Source organism: Euleptes europaea, chromosome 1 (genome assembly GCF_029931775.1).
Source record: "Euleptes europaea isolate rEulEur1 chromosome 1, rEulEur1.hap1, whole genome shotgun sequence".
Classification (NCBI taxonomy): Eukaryota; Metazoa; Chordata; class Lepidosauria; order Squamata; family Sphaerodactylidae; genus Euleptes; species Euleptes europaea.
The window spans coordinates 119,410,484-119,423,699 of record NC_079312.1 but is presented as its reverse complement, the minus strand read 5'-3'; the positions used below and the strand labels follow the sequence as shown (position 1 = coordinate 119,423,699).

General features: G+C 37.8%; 1 protein-coding gene across 1 annotated transcript in view; it reads right to left on the bottom strand.

The window, feature by feature from the left end:
• Positions 1-5,603: 5,603 nt before the first annotated feature.
• The window catches only part of LOC130482752 (cytochrome P450 2C20-like), a 45,009-nt gene continuing 37,396 nt past the window's right edge, over positions 5,604-13,216 (bottom strand). Inside the window, exons 8-9 of the mRNA XM_056855601.1 lie at positions 12,933-13,074; positions 5,604-5,791 (exon numbers count right to left, since the gene is read on the bottom strand). Of these exons, the coding sequence (XP_056711579.1) occupies positions 5,604-5,791; positions 12,933-13,074 (330 nt within the window). The remainder of the gene's footprint in view (positions 5,792-12,932; positions 13,075-13,216) is intronic.

The window sequence follows — 13,216 nt, the reverse complement described above, 5'->3', positions numbered from 1 at the left end:
AACCTTAAACAAACTGCCAAGGGAAATTCTTATAAAATTTGCAAATAAACGAATAAAAGAGGACATATTGAATAAACACAGAGCTGACCCACTAGTATATAAAGGTAAAGAAATACAGATCTTTCCGGACCTACCCTTCTCAGTAAGGAAAAGAAGGCGTGAACTCGACTTTCTACGTAAGCTATTACGTGAACGGGAGATAAGATATAGGTGGGTGGGCCCATACTTCTTAAGTGTTCAACTCCCCTCGGGCAGGGTCCTAATACGAACAATAGATGAAGCTTATGATTTAGAGGATGAAATCAAAACAAAGACCAAAGGAAAAGACAGTAGAACTGATGGAACAAATTCGCCACGGAACAAAAAGAGACACTCAGCGACAGACCAAAAAAGCCTATTGGACGAGGCGGCAGCCTACAAATAGAACACAACATGACGGATGGCTTAGAAATAATATCTATTAATATAAATGGCTTGAACACACCACAAAAAAGAAATAAAACCTTTCACGCGCTTTCTAAATACAAAGCGAATATAATATGTCTGCAAGAAACACATATAAAAAGAAAATACAATTACTTGTTAAATAATAAACGACTCGGTACAGTGTACACATCGTCAGCGCTAGAAAAAAAAAGGGGCGTTGCAATATATATTAGAGATCCAGCTATTAAAGTCTTGGAAACTATAAAGGACACCAAGGGCAGACAGCTAACACTTAAATTGCAATTTCCAACAGGGGAAATAAAAATATTAACTTCTATATATGCGCCGTCGACATCAAAGGGAAAATTTTTTACGGAACTCTTTTCAACACTGGAAGAACAAGTGGAATATGAGATCATCATCATCGGGGACATGAATGGAGTTCTGGATGCCAAATTGGATAGATCAAAAAACCAAAAAAGTGGCAAGCTTCCTAAAAATGTAAAACTAGATATGCAACGCCTCAATCTGTTGGACATTTGGAGAATTAAAAATCCGAATATCAAAGACTACACATTCTATTCAGATAGACACAGAACCTTTTCCAGAATTGATATGTGCTGGACGTCGACTACCTTAATGAAAAATTTAGAATATATCAAAATACTACCTCGGATTCTGTCAGACCACAACCCAATAACAATAAAATGGCAGCATCAAAAGAAGAAAATATTCAGATGGAGGCTAAATGATGCATTACTCAACAAAGAGAAAGATCTTAACATAGGTCGTGAAGAACTCAGGGAATTTCTACAGAGAAATGAAACGCAAGGAATGAGCCAAGCAATAATTTGGGACTGTTCAAAGGCTTACATGAGAGGTATCTATATTTCATTAAGTTCAAAAAATAAAAAAGAGCGGGAAAAACATATGACAGATCTTCAAATCAATCTTGCTCGGTTAGAAAAAATCCACCAGCGAACAAATAGCAAAAAAATTCTGAGAGAACTTAAAAAAATCAGACACGAAATTGATCTTGTCTACACAGAGGAAATGGCAAAAAAATTAAAATTTATAAAGCAAAGACATTTTGCACACGCAAATAAACTGGGCAAGTACCTGGCAGCTATGGTCAAAACGGAAAAACAAAAAAGAACAATTCACGCGGCAAGACTGAAGGGGCAGATAACACACAAGGAAGATGAAATAGCACAGTGCTTCCTAGAATACTTTAAGGAACTGTATAAAAAAAACGAGCAAAACGAACAAATGGAGGAAACAAAAACTTACATTCAACAAAATCATCTGAACTATCTTTCCAAGGAAGATATAGCCTGTTTAAATCAAGAAATCACTATAGAAGAAGTGAAACAGGCAATTAAAAAGCTGAAGAGTGGAAAGACGCCAGGGCCAGATGGCTTTACGGCTATATATTATAAATCATTCACGGAAGAAGTGGCTCCAATGTTAGTGAAAGTAATGAATGAAATATACAAGAAAAAGAAGGTACCAGACTCTTGGAAAGAAGCATACATAACGCTTATTCCTAAAGAAGGAATGGATCCAACTTTACCCTCCTCATATAGGCCAATCTCATTGCTTAACACAGACTATAAAATATTCACAACAATAATTACACAAAGACTGTTAGCTCACGTAGAAACATTGATAAATCCAGATCAGACAGGCTTTATACCAAAACGTTATATGGCGGACAATATCAGGTTTTTGATTAACGCGCGGGAGCTTGTGAAATATAGAAAAGAGAAAATGGCCTTTATTTTCGTGGATGCGGAGAAAGCCTTCGACAATATTTCATGGGACTTTATAAGACAGGTGACCCACAGTATAGGACACGACGGTAACTTACTTAACTGGATATCTAGTATATATACGGATCAACAAGCGAAACTTATAATAAACGGCACCCTGACCAAAGATATTAATATTGAAAAAGGAACGAGACAAGGATGTCCTCTATCACCCTTGTTATTTAATCTAACATTAGAAGTGCTGGCAAATAAAATTAGAACAAATCAGAAAATAACTGGCCTAAGTGTACAAGGAGAAGAATTTAAAATCAGAGCATACGCTGATGATGTTTTGCTCACAATCTCGCAACCAAACTCTAGCATTAAAGAACTTATGAGCGATATCCAGGTCTATGGACAACTGGCGGGTTACAAACTTAACAAGACTAAAACAAAAATCTTCTTAGAACACCTAACAAAAGAAGAAGAATCAGAAATAATAAACACTTCAGGATTTACAATATCAACCAAACCAATAAAATATCTGGGAATAACCTTTCCAAAAAAATCTCAGGACCTATACAACTATAATTATCAAACAGTCTGGAATAAGATTGAATGTGAACTTCAAACTTGGACTAAACTAAAAATCTCCTGGTTGGGCAGAATATCCCTAATTAAAATGAATGTACTGCCAAGATTTAATTTTCTATTTCAAACAATCCCCATTAAAGTGCCAGATAAGACATTAAAATCCTGGCAACAGAAAATTAATAGATTTGTTTGGGACAAAAAACGTCCAAGAATAAAATTTAAAATTATGACAGATGCAAAGAAAAGAGGAGGTATGTCCCTTCCAAACCTAACTATATATCATCAAGCAGCGACCTTGGTATGGATCAAAGACTGGATTTTGCAAACTAACGAAAGAACTACTAAATTAGAACTGGCAAATCTACAAGGTGGAGTACATCATTTACTATGGGGAAAAAACTGGAAGACGTGCCTAGAAAAAATGGGAGGCCATCCAACAGTAGAAAATATGATAGCAGTGTGGCGAAAATTGAAACCCAGATTGACTTTTGAAAGATCACTACTGATGGCGCCTTTTAATGTTTATGGCTCTGTAACTGATAGAAAAACGTATGGGACAATACGATATCAGGACTTGATAAAAACAGATGGCTCTCTCAAGACACTAACTGAGTTACAAAATGATTGCCTGCAGATGTCTTGGCTGATATATTACCAACTAATCTCAAGATTTAAAGAAGATTGTTGGACGCGGGGAGTCTTACAAGGTAAAACAGATTTCGAACAGCTGATAAGCAAGCCAACAGATCATCTTTTAGGCAAAATCTATCGATTGTTACTGACATATGACACGGAAGACGAACAAATAAAATCTTGCCAAATCAAATGGATGGAAAATCTCAAAGAGATCATAACAACGGACGAATGGGAACAACTATTCCGTGTCAACCTTAAATTTACTCTATGCCAAGGAATTCAAGAAAACTGGCTGAAAATGTTACACAGGTGGTACATAACGCCGAGCGACATCCAGAACATGAACAGCTCAACATCAGGCTTGTGTTGGAAGTGTGGGAAAGCTAGAGGCACTTTTTATCACTGTTGGTGGACATGTACATCAGTCCAAAAATTTTGGAAAAAAATCCATAAGAATATAGAAACTATAATTGGCCAACCTATTATATATGACCCTAAACTCTTTCTTCTAAGTAAAGTACCAGTCGAATGCAGTAAAGATCATCAGATTATATTAAAATACCTAATAACAGCGGCAAGAATAGTCCTAGCCTCACTGTGGAAAACAGAAAAAATACCAAAAATTGAACTCTGGATTGATAAAGCATATGAATTCATAACAATGGCGCATCTAACAGAACTTTTACAACCAGATACCCAAAATTCAAATAAAGACAAATGGCACAGTTTCTACAAATTTATTCAAACCATAAAACAATGATAAAATTTTTTTCTGCTCTTTTCTTTTTTCTAATTTTACTTAGACGTTATGAAAATAAAGGAGACAAAGTATGACATGTTAAAAAACGTTGACTATTTGAATCCTGTTAAGGGGGTAAAAACATGTATTTTCCTTTTGTTAATAATCTCCCTTACCCTTTTTCCTTTCCTGTATCCCCATTTAATATCAGAAATCAATAAAAATATTTATAAAAAAAAAAAACACTTTGGCACCTAATGACCTAAATTCTTCCTTAGATTTGACCTGTTGTCTTTGTGTCGTTTAGTACTGTACCTTTAAGAGTTTGACAGAGTACACACCTGTGTACAATCAGCATGTATATGGAGGTCTTGGTGGTTACAATCTTTGAGTCAGGCTACTATACCATCTGTTCAAAGAGACTGACACTAGATTTTCTACTTCATTGATGTGGTATGATTTATTTTTAAGTAGGTTGGTTGTTATGTTATGTGTTAGAGTAAGACAAGTGTTTCCATACCTGATTTTGTTTGCAGTATTTTGCGCAAGTTCATGGTTTTGTATGGAAGACCACGACTGAAGAAACCTCGGTGAAAAGGGTCTTTTACCGGAACCCCATCACGTTATTTGGTCTCACTACAATCTCGTCTACATGTTTCTACTTCCAATTCAGCAACATTGAATTGCGCTGGAACCCATCCGGTTACTATTTGTGTGTTCATGGACCTTGCCAATTGCATTATGCAAAGTTGGTTGCTATTGTTTTGCTGGTGTAATTTTTGCACTTCTGTGTATTACTGTTGTAACCTTGCATATTAGTGTTTAAGAGTCTCTAAGAGCATATATATAGTGCATTGCAGTTTGTGATAAAAATACATAACACACTAATGGCTTGTGATATATATAATCATTTATTGTTATAAGCATATAATTATTGTTTGTAGAGTTTCCATTTAATCATTAGTGCTATTTTTTTTGTATAGTCATCACTGGGTTTAGCACGAGTTTATTGCTTTCAAAGTTCTGGCAGAGGCTTGGTGCCTTTCAGGCTCAGCGCCTTTCAGGAGCACCATAGCATGGAGACATCTCTTCCTTCCCTCAAACCTGCTTCTGATCCCCCACCTTTTCTTGCACCACCTCCTCCAGAGCTTCATCCTCTAATCTCAGGAGGAGTTTAGCAGTGCAAGTTCAGGAAACGCAAGGTGCTCTTAAATACATTACAGGGAAAGTAATGGGATTCTGAACCTCCCCACAAGAATCAAACACATGCTTAGAATAGCCCAAATTGTTTACCTCTTACAATCATATAATTTGTGCTGGTAATATATACATATCCAACTCTGATTCTGAGGCAACTCTATTGTCATGCTTTCAGTATGAATTCCTATGAATATATTCAAAACTACTGGTTTTACTCCCTCCTCTCCCATCACATCAGTGTATTTTTCGCCACAAAATCACACTGAACGTTTAATGGCTTGGATTTGGGGATATACATCATTGGTTTTGTATTTCGTAAACGAAGACCTCAGGTCCCTCTCTGTATCATCTGTAGCCAGCCGGAAGGTGAAGTTTTGGAGAAGAGTGCTAAAGAACAGGAAGAGTTCCATCCGAGCCAGTGCTTCCCCTGGACATGCCCGCTTTCCTGGGAGAGGAAAAAGAAACAGCAAGTGAGAATGTTTCCTAGAAATCTTTCCACAGTCTTCTAAGACAACACAAAGAATTCTGGAACATGTTCTGGTTTAATTCTAAATAAACCGTTTATCAACAGTGAGACATGATAGGAAGATAGATGGAAGATTGATAGAAGGGAGATTGATAGACAGGTGACAGATGACGTACAGATGACAGACAGATGACAGACAGCAATAACTTGTAAATTTCTCTTGCTGTTATTATAAGAATTATGAAAATGGGGTGTTTCATAATTATAATAATTAACAAAAACAAATTCCCCGTCTAAATAGCCTATGATTTTCTTTTGTTTTGTTCAAGGGCTTTCGTTTTTGCACTTAGTCTTTGCCTGTCTCTGCTGGGTTTTGCTGATAAGAGCATACAAAGTGTTTTCCTTAGGGGGAGGGGGCAAGATCTCTGGGTTTTCCTGACTGATTAGTTTGCAGAGTCAAAAAGAAAAGGGGGAAAACTTAACACAAAAAAACTGATCAAATAGTCAAAAGGGTTAAATAAATAATCCTAAAATAATATACACAAATAAAAAACAAAACTAAAAATGAGTTTTAATAATCCATTAATTAAAATAAAACAATAACCAGTAGTGTCGAAGGCTTTCACGGTCAGAGTTCATTGGTTCTTGTAGGTTATCCGGGCTGTGTAACCGTGGTCTTGGAATTTTCTTTCCTGACGTTTCGCCAGCAACTGTGGCAGGCATCTTCAGAGTAGTAACACTGAAGGACAGTGTCTCTCAGTGTCAAGGGTGTAGGAAGAGTAATATATAGTCAGAAAGGGGTTGGGTTTGAGCTGCGTATTGTCCTGCAGAAGTAATGTGCTAATCATTGTCCTGTAAATATCAAGATAATGTGCTAATGAGGGTATGGTATGTTAATATGGAACCATTGTATCCTGAAGTGATCTGTTAATGTGTGTAATCCAAAGCTAATCTTCATGGCTATTGTTGAGTGTTGTCTTTGTTAGTCTGGAGGTTTTCAGAACAGGAAGCCAAGCCTTATTCATTCTTAAACTCTCCTCTTTTCTGTTAAAGTTGTGCTGATGTTTATGAATTTCAATGGCTTCTCTGTGCAATCTGACAAAATAGTTGGTAGAATTGTCCAGTCTTTCAGTGTCTTGGAATAAGACCCTGTGTCCTGTTTGTGTCCGTCCATGTTCACCCACTGCTGATTTCTCAGGTTGGCCAAGTCTGCAGTATCTTTCATGTTCTTTTATCCTTGTTTGTATGCTGCGTTTTGTGGTCCCGATGTAAACTTCTCCACAGCTGCAAGGTATACGATATACTCCTGCAGAGGTGAGGGGGTCTCTTTTGTCTTTTGCTGATCGTAGCATTTGTTGTATTTTCTTGGTGGGTTTAAACACTGTTTGTAGGTTATGTTTTTTCAAAAGTTTCTCCATCCTATCAGTGACTCCTTTAATAAATGGCAAGAATACCTTTCCTATGGGAGACTGTTTTTCCTGAGTTTTCAGATTTTTGTTTGGTTTAATGGCCCTGCTGATTTCATTCTTGGAGTAGCTGTTTGCTAGCAGTGCGTGATTTAGATGATTAGTTTCTTCCTTGAGAAACTGTGGTTCACAGATCCGTCTTGCACGGTCCATTAATGTTTTGATTATTCCTCTTTTCTGTCGGGGGGGTGGTGGTTGCAGTTTTTGTGTAAGTAGCGATCTGTGTGAGTTGGTTTCCGGTAGACCTTGTGACCTAACTGAAAGTTTGTTTTACGGATGACAAGGGTATCAAGAAATGGGAGTTTACCCTCAATTTCCTTTTCCATGGTAAACTGAATGTTTGGATGGATATTATTAAGATAGTTTAGAAAGTCCATTAATTTTTCTTCACCATGGCTCCAAATGGTAAATGTATCATCTACGAACCTGAACCAGACTGTAGGTTTGTAAGGTGCCGATTCTAATGCTGGCTTTTCAAAATATTCCATGTAAAAATTTGCTATTACTGGACTGAGTGGACTTCCCATAGCTACTCCATCAACCTGTTCATAAAATTCTTGATCCCATAGGAAATAACTTGTGGTCAAACAATGGTGAAATAAGGCTGTTATATCTTCTGGAAAAATCTGGTTAATCAATGAGATTGTGTCTTTTACTGGAACCTTGGTAAAGAGGGATACAACATCAAAACTCACTAATATATCCTGTGGATTGAGTCTCAACGGACTGATTTTGTTGATGAAGTGAGTTGAATCTTTGATGTAAGAAGTGGTTTTTCCAATGTGGTCCTGTAGAAGGGTGGTCAAATATCTAGCTAATTCATATGTTGGGGAACCAATGGCGCTCACGATGGGTCGGAGTGGGATGAAACTTTTGAAAAAACATAACCTACAAACAGTGTTTAAACCCACCAAGAAAATACAACAAATGTTACGATCAGCAAAAGGCAAAAGAGACCCCCTCACCTCTGCAGGAGTATATCATATACCTTGCAGCTGTGGAGAATTTTACATCGGGACCACAAAACGCAGCATACAAACAAGGATAAAAGAACATGAAAGATACTGCAGACTTGGCCAACCTGAGAAATCAGCAGTGGGTGAACATGGACGGACACAAACAGGACACAGGGTCTTATTCCAAGACACTGAAAGACTGGACAATTCTACCAACTATTTTGTCAGATTGCACAGAGAAGCCATTGAAATTCATAAACATCAGCACAACTTTAACAGAAAAGAGGAGAGTTTAAGAATGAATAAGGCTTGGCTTCCTGTTCTGAAAACCTCCAGACTAACAAAGACAACACTCAACAATAGCCATGAAGATTAGCTTTGGATTACACACATTAACAGATCACTTCAGGATACAATGGTTCCATATTAACATACCATACCCTCATTAGCACATTATCTTGATATTTACAGGACAATGATTAGCACATTACTTCTGCAGGACAATACTCAGCTCAAACCCAACCCCTTTCTGACTATATATTACTCTTCCTACACCCTTGACACTGAGAGACACTGTCCTTCAGTGTTACTACTCTGAAGATGCCTGCCACAGTTGCTGGCGAAACGTCAGGAAAGAAAATTCCAAGACCACGGTTACACAGCCCGGATAACCTACAAGAACCAATAACCAGTAGATCACACAAACCATTAAAAATGCTCTGCTATACATTAATCCCTTTACCAATATGGCAGATAAATCATTAAACTAATTTATACAGCACAATCACCAAGTAACACATATTCAGTTGGTCAAAGAAAATTATTTTTTAAAAAATCACTAAATGCTTTTTGACTACTGCAATAACTATTGTCAAGCTAAAAGCTTCCGCTGAATAAAACAGACATCAGAGATTTACTTTATACAAATATATCCACAAATATTTCATATATCAGATATTGTAGACTAATCATTGAGTTGGAAGTGAGGAGTATACTTGCAGTCCACGTTTATAAAAAGGCTTCTTTCAAGTACTATCACTATATATTAGATGTGAGGCACATAACCAGATCAAAATGGATAGGATACTGTTTGTGTAAGCATCAAACAATATTCAAGACCAACCAAATTTTTTTTGCAGAATTGTTTTGTGATGTGTGTGTGTGTGTGCGTGTGTAAAGTGCCGTCAAGTCGCTTCCAACTCATGGCGACCCATGTTATGTGATAGTAATACAAATATTATTATTGATTGCAGTCAGTATCCATTACTATTGCAGCCTGTGTGATGTAGTCCAATGTTGAAGCATATGGGGTGAACTTCGAATCAGACGCTGATTTTGCATACTGCAGCTTGCCTGTTTGTAAGGATCTCAGGGAATATTCCAGTATTAGAGTCTAGCTATGAGAAAAATGCTTCAAAATTTCGTGGAAGGTAGGGGAAGAAATAAGATTTTGCTTCCTTTACCTGCACACGCCATTTTAAAAAAATGTAGATTCACCCTCCCTCTCTGTTGTTGGAGTTCAAAGCACTTGGGGAAGGATATGTAGCAGGGCAAAGTGATGTCACACCTCTCTAGGGATCACTGACAATTCTATAGTAAAATGGTGATTCCTAGAGTCATTACATAACTTCTGGGTTTTCCCAGGAATTGATGTGACACCATCACATAACAGCAACCCCCCTCCCCGGCCCTGCCCCCAGACTCCTGCTAGCTGCCAGCCACTGGAGTTCTTTGAGTGGATTAACAACCATGTTTATATGGTTGCTTCAGTAGACATTATGTATTTGGATTTTTAAAAGGCTGTAAACAAGGTACCTCACCAAAGACTCCTGAGTAATCTTAGCAGTCATGGAATAAGAGGACAGTGGGAAGTGAGCAGTGGGGTATCACAGGATTGGTATTGCTAAATAATTTCATCATGAGAGCCAGCGTGGTGTAGTGGTTAAGAGCTGCAGACTCTAATCTGGAGAACTGGGTTTGATTCCCCACTCCTCCACATGAGCAATGGACTCTAATCTGGTGAACCAGATTTGTTTTCCTCGCTCCTCCACAAGAGGTCTGCTGGGTTACCTTGGACTAGTCACAGTTCTCTCAGAACTCACTCAGCCCCAGCTACTCACAAGGTGTCTGTTGTGGGGAAGGGAGGGGAAGAGAAGGCAATTGTAAGCCACTTTGAGACTCCTTAAGAACATAAGAAAGGCCCTGCTGGATCAGACCAAGGCCCATCAAGTCCAGCAATCTGTTCACACAGTGGCCAACCAGGTGCCTTTAGGAAGCCACAAACAAGACGACTGCAGCAGCACCATCCTGCCTGTGTTCCACTGCACCCAAAATAATAGGCATGCTTCTCTGATACTAGAGAGAATAGGTATGCAGCATGACCAGTATCCATTCTAACTAATAACCATGAATACCCCTCTCCTCCATGAATATGTCCACTCCCCTCTTAAAGCCCTCCAAGTGGGCAGCCATCACCACATCCTGGGGCAGGGAGTTCCACAATTTAACTGTGTGAAAATATACTTCCTTTCATCTGTTTTGAATCTCTCACCCTCCAGCTTTAGCAGATGACCCCGTGTTCTAGTATTATGGGAGAGGGAGAAAAACTTCTCCCTGTCCATTCTCTCCAAACCGTGTATAATTTTATAGACCTCTATCATGTCCCCCCTTAGCCTTAAAGGTAGAGAAAACTGGGATATAAAAACCAACTCTTTTTCTTCTTCTAAATGACTTGGAATTGGGGCTAAGCAGTATGAAATGTGCACATGGAGTATTTGAAATTATCCAGGAAGGTGGAAACCAAGGTGGATTATGAAAAACTATGGGTTGGAATTTGGGTAGGTGGAAACAACGTGGCAAATGAAGTTCAGTGATGTAAAGGTAAGGAATTTAAAAAATCCTAAATATATGCTGAATCAGATCTGAATCGTCAAAGGCTTTCACGGTCAGAGTTCATTGGTTCTCATAGGTTATCCGGGCTGTGTAACCGTGGTCTTGGTATTTTCTTTCCTGACGTTTCGCCAGCAGCTGTGGCAGGCATCTTCAGAGGAGTAACACTGAAGGACAGTGTCAAGTGTGTAGGAAGAGTAATATATAGTGAGAAAGGGGTTGGGTTTGAGCTGAATCATTGTTCTGCAAAAAGTAACAAAGGTAATGTGCTAACCATTGTCCTGTAAGTATCAAGATAATGTGCTAATGAGGGTGTGGTATGTTAATATGGAACCATTGTATCCTGAAGTGGTCTGTTAATGTGTGAAATCCAAAGCTAATCTGCATGGCTATTGTTGACTGTTGACTGCATGGCTATTGTTGACCTCCAGACTAACAAAGACTACAGTCAACAATAACTTCAGGCTCAACAAACTGAAGATTTACAATCCCAGGAAAAGCGAGTGAAGGACCAATTGGCAGTTTTGGACTTGCAACACAGAGAATCTAATCTACGCATACGAAATTTACCTGAAAGACTGTGGGGTACCAGACAGACTATCATCAAGTCACTTGCTAATATATTTCAACTAAATGAATCAGAATTGGACTATGCAATAAATAAAACATACAGAATCCCCCTGTCAACTCAAGTACAGAATGCAAAAGCCAGAGAGATCCTGATCTCCTTTTATGACATCAGGTTGAAAAATAACATCATGAAACTCCATATGGAAAATCAGTTCTCTGTAGATGGTACACCGTTAATAATTCTTAAAGACATTCCACGCCATTTGATTGAAAAGAGAAGCATCTACAAAGATTTGCTGAGATTTTGAGGAAAAGAGGAATAAAATACTCCTGGTTGCTGCCACAAGGACTCACCTTCACCTACAAACAGATTAAACATTCTATCAACTCAATTGAAGATGCTAAAAACTTCTTAACAAGAAACAATGAGCTGATGGAACTTACTACAGGATTACAAAAAGAAGAACAGACAGCCCAAGGACCAAGGGGTGAAGATTGCCATAGACAAGACACCAACTGGAGAAAGTCTGCAAACAACAGCAGAAATTCCAGTAAGAAGAAAAGTTTAAAAAGAAGGGCTAGAAAGCCGGAAGAATACTAACTTGTTTTTGTTTTTTTTAAATAAAGGGAAGGGGGGAGTAGAACCATTACAATATTAAATTAGTTTTTTTTTTCTTAGATTATAAAGTTTTCTAAGATCTAATCCACTATAACTGACAGAGATGAAGGCTTGGAAAATAATGTACTAAATATACTATGTGTAGGTTTTTTTAATGGTTTTTTAACTTTTTTCCCTGCTTATTAATATTATTGTGTTATTATCATTTACGAAGAGGAATAATATAAGGGGGAATTATAATATTAAAATAACAAAGTATCAGGATTAAAAGATATTAATACAAAGGAGATACCATTTTAATGATGGGAAAGAGGTGGTCGGTGGGGAAGTTCATTATATTATATTTGATTTACTGTTGAAGACAAATGCCTAAGAATTTGTTGCAGTCTTTTTTTATATTATATGGAAGGTAATGTCAACTGAATATGTTATCATTGTTGAAAAATAATATATATATATATATATATATATATATATTTAAAAGGCAGGAAAAATTATGTGAGATGCTAACCCCACAACTTGTCTTCTGACAGCACAGGACCACTGCCTTCATACTCTTCCCCCCCACCCTCCGGCTAGTCTCACACACCCAACTACGGAAAAAAGGTCACTGTGGTTACCTGCTGAAAAAGGCATGAAGGCATCATTCTTCCTGAACTCGCCTTTTTCATCCAAGAAATGTCCTGGGTTAAATTCCTCTGGATTCTCCCACTGGAGCGGGTCAAAGTGAACAGATGAAAGCACTGGAACAACCATGGTGTACTTCAAAGAGAGAAGACAGAGAGCATTACTTGCAACAATTTGATAACTTGAAAAAAAATCATTGTAGAAAGGTAAAAAGGTGAAAGAACATTTAAAAAAGGGATTTCCTTTCAGTGGCCATTGGGGAGTTGATAGGCAAACA